The 24,455-nt window shown below is 44.2% G+C and overlaps 2 protein-coding genes across 4 annotated transcripts in view; one reads left to right on the top strand and one right to left on the bottom strand.

The window, feature by feature from the left end:
- LOC112236632 (neurabin-1) overlaps positions 1-18,495 on the top strand; it is a 43,165-nt gene extending 24,670 nt beyond the window's left edge. Inside the window, exons 3-20 of one of the 3 annotated variants that reach the window (XM_024405221.2) lie at positions 2,862-2,994; positions 3,155-3,275; positions 3,565-3,669; positions 6,194-6,320; positions 8,943-9,101; positions 9,214-9,267; positions 9,505-9,734; positions 10,435-10,531; positions 10,625-10,769; positions 10,987-11,132; positions 11,324-11,642; positions 11,812-11,863; positions 11,948-12,019; positions 12,179-12,374; positions 13,309-13,353; positions 15,372-15,488; positions 16,623-16,811; positions 17,136-18,495. In XM_024405221.2, coding sequence (XP_024260989.1) covers positions 2,862-2,994; positions 3,155-3,275; positions 3,565-3,669; positions 6,194-6,320; positions 8,943-9,101; positions 9,214-9,267; positions 9,505-9,734; positions 10,435-10,531; positions 10,625-10,769; positions 10,987-11,132; positions 11,324-11,642; positions 11,812-11,863; positions 11,948-12,019; positions 12,179-12,374; positions 13,309-13,353; positions 15,372-15,488; positions 16,623-16,811; positions 17,136-17,294 — 2,466 coding nt within the window. In that variant the 3' untranslated portion in view covers positions 17,295-18,495. The remainder of the gene's footprint in view (positions 1-2,861; positions 2,995-3,154; positions 3,276-3,564; positions 3,670-6,193; positions 6,321-8,942; positions 9,102-9,213; positions 9,268-9,504; positions 9,735-10,434; positions 10,532-10,624; positions 10,770-10,986; positions 11,133-11,323; positions 11,643-11,811; positions 11,864-11,947; positions 12,020-12,178; positions 12,375-13,308; positions 13,354-15,371; positions 15,489-16,622; positions 16,812-17,135) is intronic. The other 2 variants (XM_024405230.2, XM_024405236.2) reach the window with 2 other exon arrangements.
- A 3-nt stretch (positions 18,496-18,498) lies between these two features.
- On the bottom strand, positions 18,499-22,219 carry pdk1 (pyruvate dehydrogenase kinase, isozyme 1). The gene is made up of 11 exons (XM_024405247.2): positions 21,539-22,219; positions 21,254-21,398; positions 20,974-21,045; positions 20,688-20,872; positions 20,340-20,435; positions 20,169-20,246; positions 19,957-20,033; positions 19,753-19,851; positions 19,530-19,637; positions 19,329-19,442; positions 18,499-19,221 (listed from the first exon to the last, which is right to left on the bottom strand). The coding sequence occupies exons 1-11, from the start codon at positions 21,648-21,650 to the stop codon at positions 19,081-19,083; spliced, it is 1,227 nt and encodes a 408-aa protein (XP_024261015.1). The 5' UTR covers positions 21,651-22,219; the 3' UTR covers positions 18,499-19,080.
- Positions 22,220-24,455: the final 2,236 nt, after the last annotated feature.

Below are 24,455 nucleotides of genomic sequence, written 5' to 3'. Positions count from 1 at the left end.
AACATGAGTCTTCAATATTCCCAGTTAAGAAGTTTTAGGTTGTAGTTATTATAGAAATTATGACGCGTCAACTATTTCTCTCTCTACCATTTGTATTTCATACATCTTTGACTATTGCATGTTCTTATAGGCACTTTAGCATTGCCAGCTTAATCGCGGGAGTTAATAGGCTTGAAGTCATAAACAGCGCTGTGCTTCAAGCATTGCTAGGAGTTGCTGGCAAACGCAGTAAAGTGCTGTTTGAATGAATGCTTACGAGCCTGCTGCTGCCTACCACCGCTCAGTCAGACTGGTCTGTCAAATATCAAATCATAGACTTAATTATAATAAAGACTCAGAAATCAATATGGTCAAATCAGGAAACTATAATTGCGTAAACAAAAGGTTTATTCTTTCAGTGAAATATGGAACCGTTTTATCGAACGGGTGGCAACCCTAACTCTAAATATTGCTGTTACATTGCACAACCTTCAATGTCTTGTCATAATTATGTAAAATTCGGGCAAATTAATTACGGTCTTTGTTAGGAAGAAATGGTCTTTACACAGTTCACAATGAGCCCGGTGGCCCAAACTGCTGCATAGAAGTGCATAGAAGAGAAGTGACACAATTTCTCTAGTTAATATTGCCTGCTTAACTTGCATTTCTTTTAACTAAATATGCAGGTTTAAAAATATATACTTCTGTGTACTGATTTTAAGAAAGGCATTGATGTTTATGGTTAGGTACATTTTGTGCAACAGGTGTGCTTTTTTTGGGAATGTTTTTGTTAAATCGTCACCCGTTTGGCGAAGTTGAGGTAGGCTAATCCATCCACCTGACAGGTCAGGCATATCAAGAAGTTGATTAAACAGCATGATAATTACACAGATGCACCTTGTGCTGGGAGACAAAAGGCTACTCTAAAATGTGCAGTTTTGTCACACAACACAATGCCACAGATGTCTCAAGTTTTGAGGGAGTGCGCAATTGGCATGCTGACAGCAGGAATGCCCAAAGGAGCTGTTGCCCAGAGAATTTAATGTTCAATTATCTACCATAAGCTGCCTCCAACATCGTTTTAGAGAACGGCCTCACAACCGGGGTGCTAAGAAGTATTTCTGTATGTAATAATGCCATTTTGTGAGGGGGAAAAAACGTATTCTGATTGGCTAGGTCTGGCTCCCAAGTAGATGGGCCTGGCTCTCAAGTGGGTGGACCTATGCCCTCCCAGGCCCACCCATGGCTGCGCCCCTGCCCAGTTATGTGAAATCTATAGATTAGGACCTAATGAATGTATTTCAATTTACTTATTTCCTTCTATGAACTGTAACTCAGCAAAATCTTTGAAATTGTTGCGTTTTATATTTTTGTTCAATATAGTGCGTGCTCTGACTAACATTGGGCCTCACTTTTCTGAGCTCGTCATTGGGTTGTAATAACACAGTGGGTCATGTCTAAGACTCTGTAGTGACATGAGGTAACAACTACCCTGTCCATGTATGGAGATTGCTGTTGTTACAGTGAGGTCACACTTGAAGCTGACCCCATGCCTTAAAAATGAGGGAGAACAGAACAACTCTAGACTAGAGTTTATTCCCTTGGCTTTGCAGTTGTAGACTCCGCATTCCAACTCTTTTAAACCTTGACATATCTTCCCTTTCCTCCGTTTCCTGTAGCTAGCAACACATTTCGTTTTGAGTGAGTTTCCTGCAGTTCTTGACATAGGATGTCCGAAGAATATCAAAGCTGAAGACTAATGTGTGGTCCGATCTATTCCATCCCCACCATCAGTAGAGCTCCCTTCTCTCGGAGCAGATCTGAGATCATCTGAAAAAAGATACCTTGAAATCTCAGCTGGCTGTGCTGCTTGCTCTGGCTCTCTGTCTCTTTGGCTGGATATCACATTGTGACTGAGAGGACACCATACAGACGTGGGAGCCCACAGCCCAAGCCGTTTTAGATAGATTGGATTCATACCTTTCTTACTACATCCTGGTAACGTCGTCACTGTAGATGGTTCTAAGAGTGTTTCACAAATTCGATTATGGAAGGCGGCCATGCCAGCTGACTAATACACGCGGTATGCCGGGCTAAATGAACTGTGTGATGTTTGATTTAATCACAGATATGGCGGGATAACGCCCACCTGCAATGAAAGCTGGCAGAGGGCAGGAGATTGCTGACTGAATACAGGCTTTCTGTGAGCTATTCATTTTAGCGCTGAGGATTGCCACCTGTTGCCACAGAGCAATGATCTTTGCCACATCCACTCTTTTCCTTCCAGCTGTGGCCTGCTTTTTCTCGAGGCAGGGCGTGTTTTGCCTGCCACACTTTGTGCGACTAGGATCCTAACACGGAAACCACTACATCGTCTCTGAACTGAACAGAGACTGAACTAGTGCTCTGATGTTATGTCTGCTGAAATCGTAGGTTCTTTAAACCTTAATGGAATCCCTGTAACAGTGTGTCTTGGTGCATACTGGCATTTGCATGCCTCAGTGCTTTAGTTTGCTGTAAACTAGGGAGACTGCAAGTTACCTCACTGTCTGAAAACTAAGACACAGAAGCCTCTTTCACTGGCGAAGGGTGAACCAGAGTTGGCACCGGGAGTGCTTTTTTAATTGATCATTAATGGAGGGTTAGAGTTCGAGACATCAAGGCCTAGTCTGCTTAATATTTATTGAAACGCATAACCACAGTAGAGACAAAAACAAATACAATAGTTCTGTGCAGAACAGACTTATTTTAGAGAATAACGTTAATTCTATGAGTACAGAGACAGAAAATGTGTGTCCCATATTAGGTCCATTGCTTGTTGGAGTGTGGGGAGTGGTTTACCTAGTTGTAAGCCCCCCGTGCTTGTTGTTCCCACACTGCAGGTGTTCAGCACCTACTCTAACGAGGATTACGACCGGCGCAACGATGAGGTGGACCCCGTGGCGGCGTCTGCTGAGTACGAGCTGGAGAAGAGGGTGGAGAAGATGGACGTGTTCCCTGTGGAAATTGAAAAGGGTCCGTCGCCTTGTCTGTCTTTCATCTTTCCTTTATTAATCCATTTGAGTACCATTGGGCAGCCCTGGCCAATATACATCCTCATCAACATCATCACAAGGGTCCAGAGAATGCAGTCCCATCCATTCACTCTAACTTCCCATCTGTCTTTGCCCCACAGGAGACAACGGCCTGGGCATCAGTATCATAGGGATGGGAGTGGGAGCTGACCAGGGCTTGGAGAAACTAGGAATCTTTGTGAAGACCATATCTGAGCGTGGAGCAGCTGAACGGGATGGCAGGTGATGCCCCTGCCTTTGGGGAAACGCGCTCCGCTCCACTGTGCTTAACCGAACAATTACAGTTTTAACCTTGGCATTTAAAATGTGTTGTGAATTATAGGCGTATCACGATGATCCACAACGCTGGAAGAATTTGTGCATTTCAAAGAAATTAAGGAAAAGCGTCACTATAACATAGTTACAGTACTTTTCTCAAATATCCTCCCCTGTTGATTACACTCCCTCTTTCTAACATACAGTATGTCTCAAATGTCTTTCCTTATGATTGCATTTTGTCCTTTCCAACTAGAATCCAGGTGAATGACCAGATAGTGGAGGTGGATGGGATCAGTCTGGTAGGAGTGACCCAGCTGTTTGCTGCTACAGTTCTGAAGAACACTAAAGGAACAGTCAGGTGAGCTCAGAGTCCAGCTCTAATAGACCTTTTGATAGAATGGCGCCGGAGGAGATGGCTGCCGTTTTACGGGCTCCAAGCCAATTCTGCTATTGTGTGTTTCTTTTTGATGTTGTTATTTGTAACTTATTTTGTACATTACTTATTATGCCACCGTCTCTTATGACCGAAAAGAGCTTCTGGATATCAGAACAGTGATTACTCACCTCGTACTGGACAAAGATTTTTTTCTTTAACGAGTCTGACGCAAAGGATTTACTTCAGACACCTGACATGGCCCAAATCCCCATCATTCATATGAGAAAGAGACAAAGATATCAGGGACGTAGTCCCCACAGGACTCTAACCCGGACGCTTATAACCATCAAACAGACAAGCATCAATACAGGACTAAGATTGAATTCTACTACACCGGCTCCGATGCTCGCCGGATGGGACAGGGCTTGCAAACTATTACGGACTACAAAGGGAAGCACAGCAGCAAGCTGCCCAGTGACACAAGCCTACCAGACGAGCTAAATTAATTCTAACGACCTGTAGCACTCACGTCTGTAGCCATGAAGTGCTATGAAAGGATGGTCATGGCTCACATCACACCATTATCCCAGGGTGGTGTGGAGTGCAATCTCTATTGCACTCCACACCGCCCTTTCCCACCTGGACAAAAGGAACACCTATGTGAGAATGCTATTCATTGACTACAGCTCAGAGTTCAACACCATAGTGCATCACTTAGCTGACCCTGGGACTAAACACCTCCCTCTGCAACTGGATCCTGGACTTCCTGACTGGCCGCCCCCAGGTGGTAAGGGTAGGTAACAACACATCTGCCATGCTGATCCTCAACACAGGGGCCCCTCAGGGGTGCGTGCTCAGTCCCCTCCTGTACTCCCTGTTCACCCATGACTGCATGGTCAAGCACGACTCCAACACCATTATTAAGTTTGCCGACGACACAACAGTGGTAGCATTTATCACCCACAACGATGAGATAGCCTATAGGGAGGAGGTCAGAGACCTGCTGGTGTGGTGCAAAGATAACACCCTCTCCCTCAACGTGACCAAAGGAGATTATCGTGGACCAGAGGAAAAGAGGGCCGAGCACTCCCCCCATTCTCATCGACAGGACTCTAGTGGAGCAGGTTGAGAGCTTCAAGTTCCTTGGTGTCCACATCACCAACGAACTCTCATGGTCCAAACACACAAAGACCGTTGTGAAGAGGGCACGACAAAGCCTATTCCCCCTCAGGAAACTGAAAATATTTGGTATGGCTCCTCAGTTCTACAACTGCACCATCAAGAGCATCCTAACTGGTTGCATCACCACTTGGTATGGCAACTGCTCTGCCTCCAACCACAAGGCACTACAGAGAATAATGTGTACGGCCCAGTACATCACTAGGGCCAAGCTTCCTGCCATCCAGGACCTCTATACCAGGTGATATCAGAGGAAGGCCCTACAAATTGCCAAAGACTCTATCCACCCTAGTCGTAGATTGTTCTCTCTGCTACCGCACAGCAAGCAGTACCGGAGCGCCAAGTCTAGGTCCAAGAGGCTCCTTAACAGCTTCTACCCCCAAGCCATAATACTATATATCAGAGGAATATATATCAGAGGACTCCTGAACAGCTAATAATTTTTACGCTGATTCTACTCTGTTTATCATCTATGCCTGGATACTTTACCTCTGTACATATTACCTCAATTACCTCGACTAATCGGTGCCCCCTCACATTGACTGTACCGTTACCCCCAGTATATAGCCTCGTTACTGTTATTTTATTGTTGCTCTTTATTTATTTGTTATTTTCTTCTTTTTTTCTTTCTTTTTTTACTTATTTGTTTATACTTCAGTTTTATTTAGTAAATACTTAACACTTATTTTTCTTTAAACTGCATTGGTTAAGGGCTTGTAAGTAAGCATTTCACTGTAAGGTCTACACCTGTTGTATTCTACGCACGTGACAAATAAAACGTGAGCTGATTTGATTTTGAAATAAGTCGTAATCATCCTAGGTGTGGCTAGCCTCGCCCCCAGAGTTCTAGGTTGCCTGGCAACACGAGATTAAGGTGTGACAGTAATGGAACGTCCCACAAAATACCTCATAGCTTTCTTCAAGTGATATGGTATGACTGGAGGAAAATAAATATCCTTGAGGAATGTCGAAATATTGAATAAATCGGTTGGTTTTTATTATTGTCTACTGCATGTGCCTCAGGCCTCCACACAGAGAGTAGCCCACATGGGACACGGGTGAATATGTTAATGATTTACTGTACACAATTGAAACGAGAGCACACACACACTCTAGGAAAAGTTCAATAAACAGGCTTCACCCATTTGCCTTACATTACAACGACTCATATCAGTATGAGCCCGCTATTATGATTGAAACTACGCTGGTATGCCAAGACTTAGAGCAAAGGACATAAAATCGACTAGGCAAGGTGTCTGCCAGATACTAAGGCGTCTGCTGGTACTACCACTCTCCACGCTGACCCACTGCACTCTCACACAAACAGCTTTCTGATTGGCCGGGAGAAGCCGGGGACGCAGAGCGAGGTGGCACGTCTGATCAGTGAGACCCTGGAGCAGGAGAAGAGTGAGCAGCAGCACCTGGACGACCCCTATGAACAGTCCACTGAGGAGGTGAGTCACCTGGCCCGTTGGTTAGCCCAATCCAGTTACACTCCATCCGGGAAGGGAGCAGTGAGTAACCCTGGTGCTGTGTGGGTGGGGTGGCTGCTGGAGCCTGCTGGAATTGTGCAATGTTTGCTTTTCAAAAGCCCAGGCAACCACAGGCCTTTATTTGTAGAGGGAACTGGGCATGAAAAGGTAGGGCTCCTTGAAAAGAGACTAAGCTTAAACCTATTGGATCTGTTAAAAGGCGATATACACTGATTATACAAAACATTATGATCACCTGCCCTTTCCATGACATAGACTGACCAGGTGAAAGCTATGATCCCTTGTTGATGTCACGTTAAATCCACTTCAATCAGTGTAGATGAAGGGGAGGAGACAGGCTAAAGAAGGATTTTTAAGCATTGAGACAATTGAGACATGGATAGTGTATGTGTGCCATTCAGAGGCTGAATGGGCAAGACAAAAGATTTTAGTGCCTTTGAACGGGGTATGGTTGTAGGTGCCAGATGCACCGGTTTGTTTTAAGAACTGCAATGCTGCTGGGTTTTTCACGCTCAACAGTTTCCTGTGTGTATCAAGAATGTTCTACCACCCAAAGGACATCCAGCCAGCTTGACACAACTGTGGGAAGCATTGGAGTCAACATCCAAGTGGAACACTTCCGACACCTTGTAGAGGCCATGCCCAGGCGAATTGAGGCTGTTCTGAGGGCAAAAGGGGGGGTTGCAACTCAATATTAGGAAGGTGTTCTTAATGTTTTGTACATGCAGTGTACATGTCTCGTTGTGGAGCATATCATGTAGATACAGTGCTTTTGGAAACTATTCAGACCCCTTGACTTGTTCCACATTTTGTTACGTTACAGCCTTATTAAGAAATGTATTCCATTGTTTTTTCCCCTCATCAATCTGCACACAATACACCATAATGACAAAACAAAACAGGTTTTTAGAATTGTTTGCCAATGTAAGTATTCAGACCCTTTACTCGGTACTTTGAAGCACCTTTGGCAGTGATTACAGCCTCAAGCTACAAGCTTGGCACACCTGTATTTGGGGAGTTTCTCCCATTCTTCTCTACAGATCCTCTCAAGCTCTGTCAGGTTGGATGGGGAGCATCACTGCACAGCTATTTTCAGGTCTATCCAGAGATGTTAGATCGGGTTCAAGTCCAGGCTCTGGCTGGGCCACTCAAGGACATTCAAAGACTTGTCCCGAAGCTACTCCTGCATTGTCTGGGCTGTGTGCATAGGGTAGTTGTCCTGTTGGAAGGTAAACTTTCGCCCTTTCATCAAGGATCTCTCTGTGCTTTTCGCCGTTCATCTTTCCCTCGATCCTGACTAGTCTCCCAGCCCCTGCTGCTGAAAAACATCCCCGCAGCATGATGTTGCCTCCACCATGCTTCACCGTAGGGATGGTGCCAGGTATCCTCCAGACGTGACTCTTGGCAAAGAGTTCAATCTTGGTTTCATCAGACCAGAGAATCTTGTTTCTCATGGTCTGAGTCCTTTAGGTGCTGTTTGGCAAACTCCAAGTGGGCTGTCATGTGTGTTTTACTGAGGAGTGGCATCTGTCTGGCCACTCTACCATAAAGGCCTGATTGGTGGAGTGCTGCAGAGATTGTTGTCCTTCTGGAAGATTCTCCCATCTCCACAGAGTAACTCTGGAGGTCTGTCAGCGTGACCATCGGGTTCTTGGTCACCTCCCCGACAAGGCCCTTCTCCCCCGACTGCTCAGTTTGGCCTGGCGGAAGTGGTTCCAAACTTCTTCCATTTAAGAATGATGGAGGCCACTGTGTTCTTGGGGACCTTGAATGCTGCAGAAATGTTTCCCAGATCTGTGCCCCGACACAATCCTGTCATGGAATTGTCCTTCGACATCATAGCTTGGTTCTTGTCTGACATGCACTGTGAACTGTGGGAACTTATATAGACAGGTGTGTGCCTTTCCAAATCATGTCCAATCAATTGAATTTACTACAGGTGGACTCCAAGTTGTAGAAACATCTCAGGGATGATCAATGGAAACAGGATGCGCCTGAGCTAAATTTAAACTATCAAAGCAAAGGGTCTGAATACTTATGTAAATATGGTGTTTTTTATTTTGAGTAAATGTGCAAACATTTCTAAAAACCTGTTTTTGTTTTGTCATTATGGGGTATTGTGTGTAGATTGAGGGAACAAACATATTTTAACCCATTTTAGAATATGGCTGTAACGTAACAAAATCTGGAAAAAGTAAAGGGGTCTGAATACATTCCGAATGCCGAACTACTCCTGTCCAAGGAGCTGTTGGTAGTGGTGAACAAATTTGGCCATTTCAATGTGGGTATGCAATTAATCTGTGCAGTAGTGTGATGGGGCTTTTTGTGTTGTTTTTTTCTAAGTGTGTGGTGGCTCATGTTTGGGGTTGTGTGTGTGTGTGTGATGGAACATGTTGATGAGCAGAAGATATGAATTTCCTGCTGATACAGGCCTCCTGCTGAGCTCTCTGCAGGCTACCACGGTAACACTGAGATATGATGTAGTGATTACCCATACCTCTCCCCTGGGCTCCGAGCCGAGCTGCTGGGCGCCACGTGGGCAAGTGATTGGCTGCGTGATTGTGTGGTTGTTTTGTGTTTCAGGAGGAGCACTATGAGGAAGAGGAGGGAGAGGAGGGAGGTATCCTAGGGTCTAGTTTCTCCGGCGGAAGGACAGTGGAGGTGTTTGACCTGCCGAAGACCGAGGCCATGTTCATGCCCTCCAACGTGGACTCCACACAGATGGGCTTCAAATTCAAGGAGGTATTTCTAATGTTAGAATTATCACAAGGTTACAGTTTGGTGGCTGTGTAATTATGTGTGTGATATGTGCTTGTTTTTGTTGCTTAGATTGTTTCTTTCTTTACTACCCTAGCTCCAGCTGAAACACAACACAGCAACAGCTGAAATAAACCAACTGAAGGAAAAGGTAGGTCAATCTGAAGAACAAACGATTGTTTTATAAACACGAGAACTTATGGATAAATGCTTGGAGCGTAAGCCGACGCCAGCCCAGTGACTAACCATAAATGTCATCAGTCACACTGTCTGTCTCTGCCTGTCAGTCACCTGACTGACCGTAATGATTTGAATATGTTGATTGTGCTAGTAGACGAGAAGCCCTTACGTTTAGGTAGTAAAAATACCTTTCACTCTTCCTTCACAGCTAAGGGTGTCTGAGGAGGACAAAGCATCCAGGGAGTCCATGGAGGTTGATTTGGAGCAGAAGATTGAGGAGAATAACGAGAAGATGTTGAAGCTGGAGAAGTACTGGCTGGAGGCCCAGGCTCTGTGTAAAACTGTCAACAAGCAACTGTCGGAGACCCAGAGCCAGTACGGGACACTGGACAAGAAATACAACAAGGCCAAGAAACTGCTCAAAGACTACCAGCAGAAGTGAGTTTTATTTTTTTATTTCACTTTTATTTAACCAGGTAGGCCAGTTGAGAACAAGTTCTCATTTGCAATTGCGACCTGGCCAAGATAAAGCACAGCAGTCCGACACATACAACAACACAGAGTTACACATGGAGTAAAACAAACATACAGTCAATAATACAGTAGAAAAAAGAAAAGTGTATATATACAGTGTGTGCAAATGAGGTAAGATAAGGGAGGTAAGGCAAGAAATAGGCCCGGGTGGCGAAGTAATTACAATATAGCAATTAAACACTGGAATGGTAGATGTGAAGAAGATGAATGTGCAAGTAGAGATACTGGGGTGCAAAGGAGCAAGATGAAAAAATAAATGCAGTATGGGGATGAGGTAGTTGGATGGGCTGTTTACAGATGAACTATGTACAGGTGCAGTGATCTGTGAGCTGCTCTGACAGCTGGTGCTTAAAGCTAGTGAGGGAGACATGAGTCATCAGTTTCAGTGATTTTTGCAGTTCGTTTTGCAGTTCGAGTTGAGTTCACTAAGTTAGACGTGCATTTTTTCATTATTTAGAAGTCGCTACTTCAGCTAAGTAAGTTTCTGTGTTGACCAGGCCAAAGGCTTCCTTCCACTATGCTGAGTCACGTAGTGTAGAAAGTACAATATGTTTATATGTCAGTGGAATGATTTCTGAAGTTTAATGCTCTGATTCCTTTCCAGGGAGATTGACTTTGTGAAGAAGGAGGAGGAGATGAGGAACGTTCTAGATGAGAAGGATCGATGGTACAAGGAGCAGCTTGAAAGCCTGCAGGACAGGGTAAGAGGGACATATTGGAATAAAGAGACTTCAACATTAGAACAGACTGAGTGGAGAAGAAGTTGACTGGCCATTCTGTGGTTCTCTCCTCAGATAGCGGTCCTAGAGGGCAGCGGTCCACCTGCTGACCATGAAGAGACCCAGGCGGGTCAGGACTCTGCTGTGGAGAGAAGACGGAGCAGCCAGGGGAGTGAAGGCCCTCTCATCAACACACAGTCAGTGGACTCTCTAGCGCTGGGTAGGGCTCCAACGTACACTTGACGAACAGGATAGAAGCCACCCATTATTTACGACCACTGGAAAGCGTGACTGTCTCTGTGACTGTCTCTGTGACTGTCTCTGTGACTGTCTCTGTGACTGTCTCTGTGACTGTCTCCGAACACCAGTGTGTCTGAGAATAGGGTACAGTTTGCCTTATGTTGTGTTTACTGAGCTGTATTGTCTCTCCTCCACAGATGCAGACTGGAGCGAGCTGGTTCCAGAGACTGAGCGCTTGGACACCAGTGCACACAAAGCCAAGTGCCTACTGGCCCCAAGGAGGAATCGTCCGTCTCGCAACAAACGGAAGGAGAACCTCGTCATGTCCCCTTGCCACTCACAGGTCAGCTCAGAAAGTTCTCTCATTCATTTTGAAAACAATTTCGGGGTTCAATAGTACTAGCTATTTCAAAGATTTCTTCTTCCGCAATCTCTTTCTATGGATGCATGTTCAATATCAATATTCACATGTTTCAGTTCTATCGCCGAGCCACTGTTTGTCTGCTCAATTCACTGACCTTTTTTCTCCTCCAGGAGAACGAGGAGGAGGAGGAGGACTCTGCCAGCAGGAAGAGGTGCATCCAGGAGAGCCTGTCCCTGCCCGGGCCCATCTGCTGTCCTAGGAACGGCCAGAGGGACGACACCCCCGAGGCTGCGGAGAGATCCAGGAGCAAGTTGAAGCTCTCCAGCAGCCCCTCCCTGCCCGCGTCCCAGAGAGATAGTGTCGAAAGCGGGGGCAGTCCTTCCCTGTCCCCGCCGAAAGACACCTCTTCGCCCTCGCCACACTCCCCCTCAGGGTTCCTTCGCAACGTCAAGAAGAGGGAGTCCAAGGGGAAGGGCAAGGAGCTCAAAGGTACCGCCATTAATCTGCTACCCAAAATATGCTGTTTACACAGTACATTTATAAAACAAGTTGTTGCTGCTACCTCCACTGACTGTCACCATATTGATATGCCTCTTACTGGCTCTCTGCTTGTGGCAGTTCATTACTTTGTATAAAAAAAAAATGGACTCTGTTACAGATGAGACAAATGAGAGTTCTTCCGTCGGAAAACCCAAAAAGACGATTTTTGGGTAAGTGCCTGTAATAAAGATTAGATTCCAGTTTGACAGTCCTGTTAGTCCCTGCGCAATCTAAAGCTTTTGAATAACCAACAGTGGCCTTCGGAAGTCTGGTGGCAAAGGGAAGAAACATGACAAGGAGGCGATGCGAGCATCTCTGGACAGCAGGTATGTCACATGTCATGTTACCAGGCTGACTGTTTCACCACATCCTAGATACGTCACCACAGTACACTCACAGCTCTGCTAGCAGAGGACCTTTCTCCTATTAAAGGGACAATATATAACTTGGAGACTTTTATTTTTCTTTATTTTCCTAATGTCCAGGGGTTCTGCCGAGCTCCTGGAGGAATCTGGGGGAAACTTGTCCCCTTCTGAGTCCATGACCTCTATTCCCACATGTATGCCTTTCTCCTGGTTTGGGGACCGAGATAGGGACAAGGAGCCTTCGTCCACCAGCAGCAGCCTACCATACGTAGCCACTGAGACCAGCAGTGAGCAGAGCCAGGACCGCAAGAACAAAGTGAGCACACACACGCACACACACACAGTGCCAACTCCATCAAAAGACAGAAAGAAAAAGCTCTCATCTAGACATCTTTATCCAAGAGGTAGAGATTTTCAGTCACTTCAGAAACAAACGGAAGCAGAACATATAAAGGAATGATTGCATGAGGACATTTTACTGTAATGAAAAATATAGCCGGGATTCGAATTACATTTAATTTGCTACTACTAAGTGGAATAAAAGAAGTCCTGTGTCACTGAACTGACCCCTCTGTCATTTCCTGACCGTTTCATAGTGAGTTGGCCAGTAATAAGCCAGTGATTCATTGGTCAGTAATCCACTGTTTAAAGCAGGTTTTTGCTCTGCGTGGAAATACCACATTCAGTCAAGAGATGTGTAGAGCGTGACGATGACCTTGCTGTGGAGTGGCTGTTCTGTCTCCTATAGCTCCTCCCATTCAGGAAGAGAGCAGAACAGGGTTGCACTGCTGCTGCTCCTGCTGCCGCCTGTGGAACCATATGGGGGCCGTGGTTGCGTCCCAAATGGCACCTTATTCCTCTATGGGCCCTGGTCAAAAGTAGTGCACTATATAGGGAACAGGGTGCCATTTGAGACGGTACCCCGTCATTAATCTGAGAGCAAGAGGAGGAGGAGGAGGATTCACTGGCATTTTCAATGGCTTAGCAACTAGATAATTATCCCCATTAAATGCATCTGCACAAATAGGCCTGAGTAATTCCCAACCAGGCTGCCTGGGGAGTAGACGGAGGCCAACAGCACAAGGGCTGTGGGGAGTGGGCGATGTGTGCCACAAACAGGGCCTCCCCTGGTTCCTCTGGCTGGAATTCTACTCTGTGTGGTCCCGTGGCAGCTAGAGGTGGGTGTCAACCCCAGTGTACAGTATGGAGAACGACGTGACAATCTCTCCAACCGTTCTTCTTTTAAACAGACAAATCTCTCCTGGTCCTCTTTATTCAGTCGCTCGTTAGATTTGGTACAGTATGATTTCCTTTTTACAACCCCAGTCTTAGAGCTGGTAGATTAGAACTAACCAGTCATATAGTTTAGTGTTGTGATAGTTCATTTCACATCTAGATTGTACTAATAACCCAACATTGATTTGTGGTGTTGTAGTGGAATTGGGTTTTGTGGTAGTGTGTCAAGCACTTACAGTGCCCTCAGAAAGTATTCACACCCCTTGACTTTTCCCCTCGTTTTGTTGTGTTACAGCCTGGATATAAAATGGATTGACATTTAGATGTTTGTGTCTACACACAATACACCAGAATGTCAAAGTGGAATTATGTTTTTCTAAATGTTTACAAAAGATGTCTTGAGTCAATAAGTATTCAACCCCTTTGTTATGACAAGCCTAAATAGGTTCCGGAGTAAAAAATGTGCTTAACAAGTCACAGAGTAAGTTGCATGGACATAGTCTGTGTGCAATAATAGTGTTTAACGTGATTTTTGAATGTCTACCTCATCTCTATACCTCACACATACAATTATCTCTAAGGCACTTCAGTCAAACAGTGAATTTCAAACACAGATTCAACCATGAGGCCATGGTGTGGTGACTTTAAAACAGTTAGAGTTTAATGGCTGGGATAGGAGAGAACTGAGGATAGATCCACAACATTGTAGTTACTCCACAATATTAACCTAATTGACAGAGTGAAAAGAAGGAAGCCTGTACAGAATGAGAAATATTCCAAAACATGCATCCTGTTTGCAACAACATCACTAAAGTAATACTGTAAAAAATGTGGCGAAGCAATTCACTTTTTGTCCTCAATACAAAGTGTTATGTTTGGGGTAAATCCAATACAACACATTACTGAGTACCACTCCATATTTTCAAGCATAATGGTGGCCTCATCATGTTATGGGTATGCTTGTGATCGTTAAGGACAGGGGAGTTTTTCAGGATAAAAATAAATGGAATGGCGCTAAGCATAGGTAAAATCATAGAGGAAAATCTGGTTCATTCTGCTTTCCATCAGACACTGGGAGATGAATTCACCTTTCAGCAGGACAATAACCTAAAACACAAGGTCAAATCTACGCTGGAGTTGCTTACCAAGAAGACTGTGAATGTACCTGAGTGTCCTAGTTAAGTAGATTTTCTTCTACTTACATCTAAGGCAAGACCTGAAAATGGTTGTCTAGCAATGATCAGCAACCAATTTGACAGAGCTTGAAGAAATGGGCAAATGTTGCACAATCCGGGTGTGGAAAGCTCTTAGATACTTACGCAGAACGATTCACAGCTGTAATCGATGCCAAAGGTGCTTCTACAAAGTATTGACTCAGGGGTGTGAATACTTATGTAAATGAGATATTTCTGCATTTAATTTTCAATAAATGTGCAAATATTTTTTTTATGGGGTATTGTCTAAGATGAGTGAGAAAATGTTGAATTTGAATTCAGGCTGTGACAAAAAATGTGTGAATACTTTCTGAAGGCACTGTAAATCTAACTTCACTTTTATGCTCCCTCGCGGTACCTTTCATATCACACATGATATGATGAATATTATCAGTTCGGAATTCATCACAAATTATTGAAAAACGTACTCTTGATACAGTACCACAAAGGTTTTTCGAGTGCTGCTGTTAGTGCTGTACCAATAGAAATTGTGTGTCATCATTGTCGTAGTAGAAGTCGTTTTGTCATGATAGCAATTCTGTCGAGTTATGTTTGCCTTGAGCTCAGTTGGTTATCCAGTTTGATTTATGAATGTGAAATCATTGACCTGATATCTTCTTCTTCCCGTCTGTTATGATGCAGATGCATTTTGACACAGTATTCCCAGTGTTGATATCACCATAGACCAAATCATGTCAATGATAATCCCCATTTAATTCTCAACCTCAATTTCCACGTTTACAGTTCAACTGCTGATCGTCTTCCTCCCTAGAGCTTTAGGCCACTGAACTGTTGTTTACCCACCCATGTGTTTGTCTAGTTAATGCGTTCTTCCTTGTTTCCTCCTTGTTCCACTGCTCTAGAGTTTGTCAGTCATAGATGATTCGAACCTTGGCAGCCCCAGTTCAGACATCTCAGGCTTAGTTGCAGAGCCCAATCTGCCTGGGCGCTCACATACTTTAGTCTTCTCGTCCAATGAGGTGAGTGCTCTCTCTCTTTGTTCCACAAACCCCTGTGTGGGATGGTGCTGCTCTCAGATTTCTCTGAAAGGGGACAGTCTCAAGCATGCTTTTTGAGTTTACCCCCCTTGCGGCTGTGATGATGGAGTCGTGAATGACCACCGGAGAAGGAAGTTGCATGTGTGTGCTGAAGTTGTCTGTGTGGTGTTAAAACAAGTGTCTTTAGCTTTGGGTCCTTGTTGTGTTACTACCAGCTGAACTAGCAGTAGAGGCTACTTAGTTATTCCAGTGGTCTTCCGTTTTTCTCATCGACCTTAGAACAGGGATCATCAACTAGATACAGCCACAAGCCATTTTTTTTTTACTTGAGCGGTGGGGCGGAACATAATTACAAATCATTTGTAGAAGCCCAAACAGAAATCACATTTGACTAAAACATGAATCATTTCAAACCTTGCTTACATTTGTATATGATTACATGTATTTCTAATATGCGTGGAGATACTGGGAACAGATTTCCCAAATTAAAATCACTTGGAGCTGATTTCCTGGTGTTTTTACAGTCTTTTATGTCCAACAATTATCATTTAAAATTCACAACAACAACAAAAGATATGTTTTGGGGCCAAATACAACCACACCGCAGGCCGTCCGCCAGTTGGGGAACCCTGCCATAAAATTATCTGTGCCGTTCCTGTGTCTGTTTAGTGGAGCTCGTCTTACATTCCTTTTCAAATGGTTCTGGATTGTGTGTATAATTGTGTTTTATGACTGTTTGGCTTATCTTGTTGGGTGTTTCAGTGATAGGATTTTACTCTGATAAACACTACACTTAAGCCCTGCCTACTATACTCAAACAAGCAGACGTATGCCAGGTAGAACAAAACAGACATGCTCCCGCCGCATGTTCTGGCCTGTTCCACTTAACAGAGTTGTGATAAACTCTGAATGGACCATTGGACACAGCTTTTTTTTTTAAATGTGATTTCAGTCACTGGATGTGCAATGCATGTACCAAATGCTTTGCACTGTGCCATAGAGTTTTGATATTGTGCTTAAAACATGAATTTGCTATTTCATCCATTATACTGTGCTGTAGGTGAGTTTTTTTCGTTAGTTTTCTTGGGATGTCATGTGTTTCTTGGCGTTCCGTAGGACCTGGATGACGAGCCAGTGCCCACGGGGAAGGAATATCAATGGCAGAACCGCCCTGTCTCCGAGTGGACCAATCAGCAAGTCTGTCACTGGTTGATGGGCATGAACATGGACCAATACACGCCCGAGTTCACCGCCAAGGGTGTGGATGGCCATCAGCTCATGCACCTGGACAGTGACAAGTTGAAGGTACGAGGGCATCACAAGCAACAAGACCACAGTTCAGAACTCATATATAGGCCACACAGTTTCAGTCAGAAGGAAGAAAGTACTATTGAAGTGATTTTTCATATCATCCAAATGCAAGCGCTTCCATTTACAGCAGCGGTCAGGTTTATAAGCCATAGACTTCCACCTTATAGCCCCAAATAAACCGGCTGAATTCCACAATGATTTACACTAAAATGGTACATATGGAAAACGACACAATAAATGAGAGGATATTGTCCGAAGTGTATATACATTTCATAGAGGTGTGTTCTAAAATGTGACCAGTGATGTTTGTCCCCTCAGGCTCTAGGTGTGTCCAGCCAAAGTGACCGGGCCACTATCAAGAAGAAGCTGAAGGACATGAGGAAGGCCCAGGAGAAGATGGAGAAACAGAGGGAGAAAAGGGAGAAGGAATCACGGCGCAGCGGGAGACTGCCTCCCAACACTGACTCTGTCTGCTGAACTGCCCCAGAGGTGACCCACTCTCTCTCTGAACATAACCCAACACATTCTCCCTCAAGTGAGGCAGGACATTCAACGACCCTTGTATCTGTTCTGTTTCACATATAGGTCTACGTAAGTGCCATCCACCTCAGTTCACTGCAGTTACTAAGAGAGCACTAAAGCAGTCACTCATCATGTGAGTTTATAATGACCAGTAACAATAATGTTAGCACACCAGTGTTGATTTACCATGCCAATTGGAAGAATCATCTGAAAATAGCCCGATTTGTCGTTGGCAATTGATACTTTTCCTAGTTTCCTAGTCTTGGGTTATTCACAAGAACACACGAGCTGGCTCTGCTTTATAATCAAATCAAACACGCTGACAGTCCTGTCGCCAGCAGTATCTGTGTCACATCATTGTGGTAGATTGGGGGGGGGGTGAAAGTGATACTGTAATGACAAGTGTTGGGGACATGACCAAAGGCAAAACCCAACATGTTTTTTTTTACCTTTATAAAGCTATAGGAGCAGTCATTTTATCCCTTTTTGAGTTTCCAGATATGTAGTTGCAGGATTTGTGTACATTTACCCATACAACAAGTGGAATGAGTTCAGTACTGCTTTTTACATGTTTTATAGTGTATTTTTGCTAGCGTAACTTTCCTGTAGCCATGTACAGATATTTTGTTGCAGGAACTTTGTACAGTTGAGATAAAAGTACTATACAATCTTTTAAGCTTAAGGGTGACAAGGTTTTAGGTGTATAAATTAACGTTTCTACATATCAATTAACTGCATAACCTTTTTTTTTAAATCAAATTATTAAAGGTTCATCATTTTATAATACTTTTTCTACTAAGTAGAATAGCCACTAGGATGAAAACATCTTTGCTAAAGGCAAAAGAATCAAGTAACGACAACGTAAATGCTGTTTATATATATATAACCCGTTCCCAACTGTGCCTGTTTTGAGAACGGATGTACTACTCCGTGGTCCTATTGAGCCGGAGAATTTGACGTGTTGCTGAAATGGTACCAAGACATGCAATATTATTCTACAGTGCATGCACTCCTTGCTGACAGGTTGTGGGGTCCATGAGAACACGAGGTGTGTGTGTGCCTATGACAGTAAATCTGTTGAATAGCTTGCGGTCTTGTCAACATGAATGATGGGTGCATGTTAAGCAGCATAAAATAAACAAATTCTCACATCAGATTCTTCTGTGGGTGTATTTTGTGCTTTATTGGAAGGTCTAATGGGTTTCCGATATCATGAGATGGAAGTTCCACTATAAGGTCAGTAACACTTGACAGATATAACACATATCGGTTAGAACAAGTACTATATTTTTATTTCTCTGATGTATCACTGGAAGACAAAGAAAACATGTACTTCTATACTGTCGAGATGATAAAATAATATTCCTTCAGCGATAGGAGAGGACATGGAAAAAGACCTCGTAGCTGCACAACTTTAACAAACATCTTCAGCCAGTGGAGAACACTCAGTATAAATAACAAGCAACATTCACACTTTTTCCCCTTTCAGCAAAATGCTAGAAACCAAGCAATCCTTTCACGTAATAAACATGTCAGTTTTGAAAAAGCAACACTCCCAGAAACACAAACGTATGGCACTAGAACTTCGCTAGTTATGTATCCATACAACCGGTAAAGGTGCAAAGGGTTTTGACCTATTGCTTCCCACAGTGGAACAGCTATAGCGTCACTCACACAAAGCAATTCATGTACAGGAAGTCATCTAGCAAATGACACTAGTCTAACCAGGAGGCATCTAGGCCTAAAAACTACGGAACGTTGTCATGTCCTTGGGCTCCTTGCTTGGAACACACCAGTCGTCTGCCTCGTGCATGGTCTTGTAGTGCTTCCAGACTGACTTGTTGTAAACAGGAAGCCTCTCGATGGACTCCGTGGACAATGCCTGCACACAATTGTAGAGGGAATAATGGGAGAAATGAGTTTCAAGTTACTCTGAAAAATATCAGCACTTGTATACAATGCTTTTAACGTCTCGTTTTTGTGACTTACCCGGATATATATCACAGCATCGGTGCCATAGCCCTCCAGAGAGTACAGCTTCAAATCACCTTGGAAGTATCTGGCATATAATCGAGAGATGGGCAGGCCGTACCCATATCCAGCCTACAACAGAACAGATAAGAGAATGCTTACAATACTGTAATGAATATTAATACTATGAGCTCCTTGTTATAAAGTGGAAAGTCTCACCAGAGGGCTGCGTTGGCCGTCCATGCTGGGCGGGGGGGCGGTGGAGTAGGTGTAGGTGAACAGCCTCTCAATCTTCCTCAGAGGGACCCCTCCTCCGCGATCACTCACCTGGAAGAGTAAATAGCATCGACTAGAGATGCACTGATAAGCCTGATATGATATGGTGTCTTTCTAGCCATATAAGAGAGGACAAATGAGAAGCAGCACTGCAGAGTAGTTGTACCTTGACTGTCAGGTCTTCACTCCCCAGGGCCACCTGGGCATGTACAGGAGGATAGTCCATAGAGTCGCCATACAACTCCATGGTGGCTCTCATGGCATTCTGGAGAGATCGAATCCACATTTAAGGTTACATTTTTTTCTCAGAACTTAAAAAAAACGGAAGCTCATAAGTCATGAATTTTGAAGTTTAAAAAATAAGGCATACCTTGAAAAGTTCAAATACCATGTGGTAGAGATGGGATGGCACATACACTACAGTCACTGGCTTTCCATCATCTTTCACTGTAGGGACAATTGGAAAATGTAGGAACTGTCATGCAATAATTTCAGAAAATACATGTAAATGCAGTCTAATATCATAAATGTCCACCAAGTTTATTATTATGTATAAGTCAGGAATGAAAACCAAACATTTACCATTGAATTGTTCCAGTACCAACTCAGGAGAGTTCATGTAATACCGATCACAAAGGTTTCTTGCATTTTCATACGCATCTGGGGTAAAGGCAAAGCAGTTAGGAAAGTAATACTAAATTGTTGCCATCAATTTAGGCCTATTTCAGTTGTTTAAAATTGTGCAGCACTTACCCCTAACTACTTCAGTAACACTGCAGTGCGGATCAATACTGCCAATCTGTTTAGGATGCGCTGGGTTTACCCTCACCTTCCCACCAAAGAGCAGGGCTAAAATAGAAGACGTGCAAAACCATCACCACTAACATTTAACAGATGTTTATATAACGGGTTTGACAGCTCTGCGCCCGTTATTTGTCAATTTCTTTCAGATATTCTGATCGTATGATGTAAGCTATTTTTCGCCTTAAAACAGAATGTCTTTAAACTGCCAGAAACAGTTTCCATTTCAAATGTTCCTCTTCTGAGCAATGCTGTAGCTTTTGATGTCAGTGTAGGTGCTATAACAGGTGACATGCTCACTGTGCTGGTTAAGCAGCATCCTGATGGATATTCTGCTCATGTAGAAGCGATCCAGGAAATACTGAACGTTCTGGCTGACGATGGGGTCTGTGCCATAGGTCTCCTTGTACTCCACAACCCCCTGGGCCATTGTCGGGATGACGTCATTGTGACGGTTTCGGATCTTTATAACAGCATCAGTGAAACTGTGTGAAGACAGACACCAAAAGGAATTATGATCCACAATGGGCCCCGTTTATATCAGTGATATGTCAGCATGAATAACGAAACGGGATTATAATCTTACTCATATGTTACTTTCTCATCATCGGCATCTTTCTCCTTGAACTCAATAATGTCTTGAAGACTTTGCATGTACCTAAAAAAGAGAAAATTACCCAATACATTGGTTAAGCTATTCATAGGCCTGATGAAAATGCATAACAGGAGAAGATGGGAATCAGCCTGGTGGAATTGATTTCTGCATTCACCATCCTGCTTTACTGAAGTGAAATGCAATGGAATGGTAAAAGCAGCATTCAGGCTGGTTCCACAAGGCTAGATGGGGGTCCGTTGACAGTACTCACCAACTCTGTACCAACCGGACTGATGGAGTCTTTAGCAGATTATCAGGTAACAAGTTGATCTCCTTCATTATGTTTGCCAACCTCACAGGTAGCTCCTGTCTGAGGAATGCAAACGATGTTTTCTCGCATGCATTTTCACCAGACCCTGAATGTGGAACAGAACAAACATGACTGTTGGTTAGTTCGATGAAACAGGTGAAGCAGCCATATAAAGCCTATGTGCCACATATCTCAATAAAGCTATTCAACAGTTGGCTAAAGACATTGAAAATCAAGTACACTTACCGAAGTCCAAGAACTGTTTCATTGAGAGGGGAGAAGGGGAGAACCTGGAGTAGTAATCAATATGCTTTCCCATTGAAGCGGCGTTACTCAGCAAGGCCCGTAGAATCCTCATTTTGATCGACTTAGCTCACAGTTGATAAACGGGCGTGGATAGAAATGATTCAGTTGACGGTGTTGAACAGCTGATTGCCCATGGCATTGTTGACATCTGATGAACGCAGCGAGATATGTAGCTAAGCTAGCTACGTTACTAGCTAACTTTTAACAGCTAGCTAGTTAGCTTAGGTAGCTTTTGTGAAGTTCGTTTGCAGCCATCACGATCCACAAGTAAACAATTAGGCTAGGTAACGGTTACACTTTACAATAAATGACAAAAGCTCAGTGGAGATAGCTAGCTTATTTAGCTAGCTAACGTTAGTACTCCAGCATGTCATTCATTCAAGTCGACTGGAACAGTTCGCAAACGTTCCTAGAAAGTGAGCTATTTACATTATCTTAAAACATGTATTTATACGTATTAGTTTAGCGTATTATAACGTTACTTTCTACATTGAACAACCCATATATCGCTTCAAGAAGCATGCATTGGTTCTGTTGTGCTAGCTAACTTCCAGCAGCATGCTAGCAATCAAAATAAACACGAACGCGCTTCATCTTCTTCTTCGGTGGGGATTTGTCGGTGGTTGGCATCCAACATTATGGTGTATTACCGCCACCTACTGTACTAGAGTTTGGTCCATGAGACAGGGAAAAACGAAATCCTACCTGCCAGCCCCTTTTCTCTTAAAAAAATATAAAATATTTGAGACTATAACTAATGAATTCCTCCACCCACTGCAAGGCCAACAGCATGGCCATCACACCTTTTTTGTTGAAAATTTATAAAAATGTAAAACTGAAATACCTTATTTACATAAGTATTCAGACCCTTTGCTATCAGACTCGAAATTGAGCTCAGATGCATCCTGTTTCCATTGATTGTCCTTGAGATGTTTCTACAACTTGATTGGAGTCCACCTGTGGTAAAATCAATTGATTGGACATTATTTTGAAAGGCCTGTCAATATAGGTTCCACAGTTGACAGTGCATGTCAGAGCCAAAACCAAGCCATAAGGTTGAAGGAATTGTCAGTAGAACGCTGAGACAGGATTGCGGCAAGGCACAGATCTGGGGAACGGTACCAAAACATTTTTGCAGCATTGAAGGTCCCGAAGAATCCAGTGGCCTCCATCATCATTTTTTTTCTTCTTTTTTTGAATTTTTACCCCGTTTTCTCCCCAATTTCATGGTATCCAATTGTTTTTAGTAGCTACTATCTTGTCTCATCGCTACAACTCCCGTACGGGCTCGGGAGAGATGAAGGTTGAAAGTCATGCCTCCTCCGATACACGACCCAACCAAGCCGCACTGCTTCATAATACAGCGCGCATCCAACCGGAAGCCAGCCGCACCAATGTGTCAGAGGAAACACCGTGCCCCTGGCAACCTTGGTTAGCGCGCACGGCGCCCGGCCCGCCACAGGAGTCGCTGGTGCGCGATGAGACAAGGATATCCCTACCGGCCAACCCCTCCCTAACCCAGACGACGCTAGGCCAATTGTGCGTCGCCCCACGGACCTCCCGGTTGCGTCCGGTTACGACAGAGCCTGGGCGCGAACCCAGTACAGCGCCCTTAACCACTGCACCACCCGGAAGGCCTGCCTCCATCATTCTTAAATGGATGAAGTCTGGAACCACCAAGACTCTTCTTAGAGCTGGCCGCCCGGCAAAACTGAGCAATTGGGGGAGAAGGTTCTTGGTCACCTCCCTGACCAAGGCCCTTCTCCCCCAATTGCTCAGTTTTGCCGGGCGGCTAGCTGAATATCACTTTGACAGAGCTCCAGAGTTCCTTTGTGGAGATGGGAGAACCTTCCAGAAGGTTAACCATCTCCGCAGCACCCTAGCAATCAGGCCTTTATGGTTGAGTGGCCAGACGGAAGCCACTCTTCAGTAAAAGGCATATGACAGCCCGCTTGGAGTTTACTAAAAGGTACCTAAAGACTCTCAGACCAACAAGATTCTCTGGTCAGATGAAACCAAGATCGAACTCTTTGGCCTGAATGCTAAGCATCACATCTGGAGTAAACATGGCACCATACCTACAGTGAAGCATGGTGGTGGCAGCATCCTGCTGTGGGGGATGTTTTTCAGCAGCAGTGACTGACACCAGTCAGGATCGAGGGAAAGATGAACGGAGCAAAGTACAGAGCGATCCTTGATGAAAACCTGCTCGAGTGCTCAGGACCTCAGACTGGGGCGAAGGTTCACCTTCCAACAGGAAAACAACCCTAAGCACACAGCCAAGACAACACAGGAGTGGCTTCGGGACAAGTCTCTGAATGTCCTTGAGTGGTCCAGCCAGAGCCCGGACTTGAACCTGATCAAACATCTCTGGACAGACTTGAAAATAGCTGTGCAGCGACACTCCCCATCCAACCTGACAGAGCTCGAGAGGATCTGCAGAGAAGAATGGGAGAAACTCTCCAAATACAGGTGTGCCAAGCTTTTAGCACGATACCCAAGAAGACTCGAGGCTGTAATTGCTGCCAAAGGTGCTTCAAAAAAAGTACAGAGTAAAGGGTCTGAATACTTACGTAGATGTGATATTCCATTTATTTGTGTTTTTATAAATGAGCAGAAATGTCTAAACCTGTTTTTGCTTTGTCATTACAGGGTATTGGGGGAGTAGTAATCAATTTTGCAAAAAGGCTGTAACACAACAAAATGTGGAAAAGTCAAGGGGTCTGAATACTTTCCGAAGGCACGGTACATGGTCCTCAATGAGGAACTCCCAGCCCACCACTCTTTTCCCATCAGACAGCACATGACATTTAGCTCATTACTTTCCCACCACTCTCTCAATGTGTTCTGCCCAGGT

This window comes from Oncorhynchus tshawytscha, linkage group LG03 (genome assembly GCF_018296145.1).
Source record: "Oncorhynchus tshawytscha isolate Ot180627B linkage group LG03, Otsh_v2.0, whole genome shotgun sequence".
NCBI lineage: Eukaryota > Metazoa > Chordata > Actinopteri > Salmoniformes > Salmonidae > Oncorhynchus > Oncorhynchus tshawytscha.
Note: the sequence above shows the minus strand (reverse complement) of the source record. Positions and strands in the feature narration are given on the sequence as shown.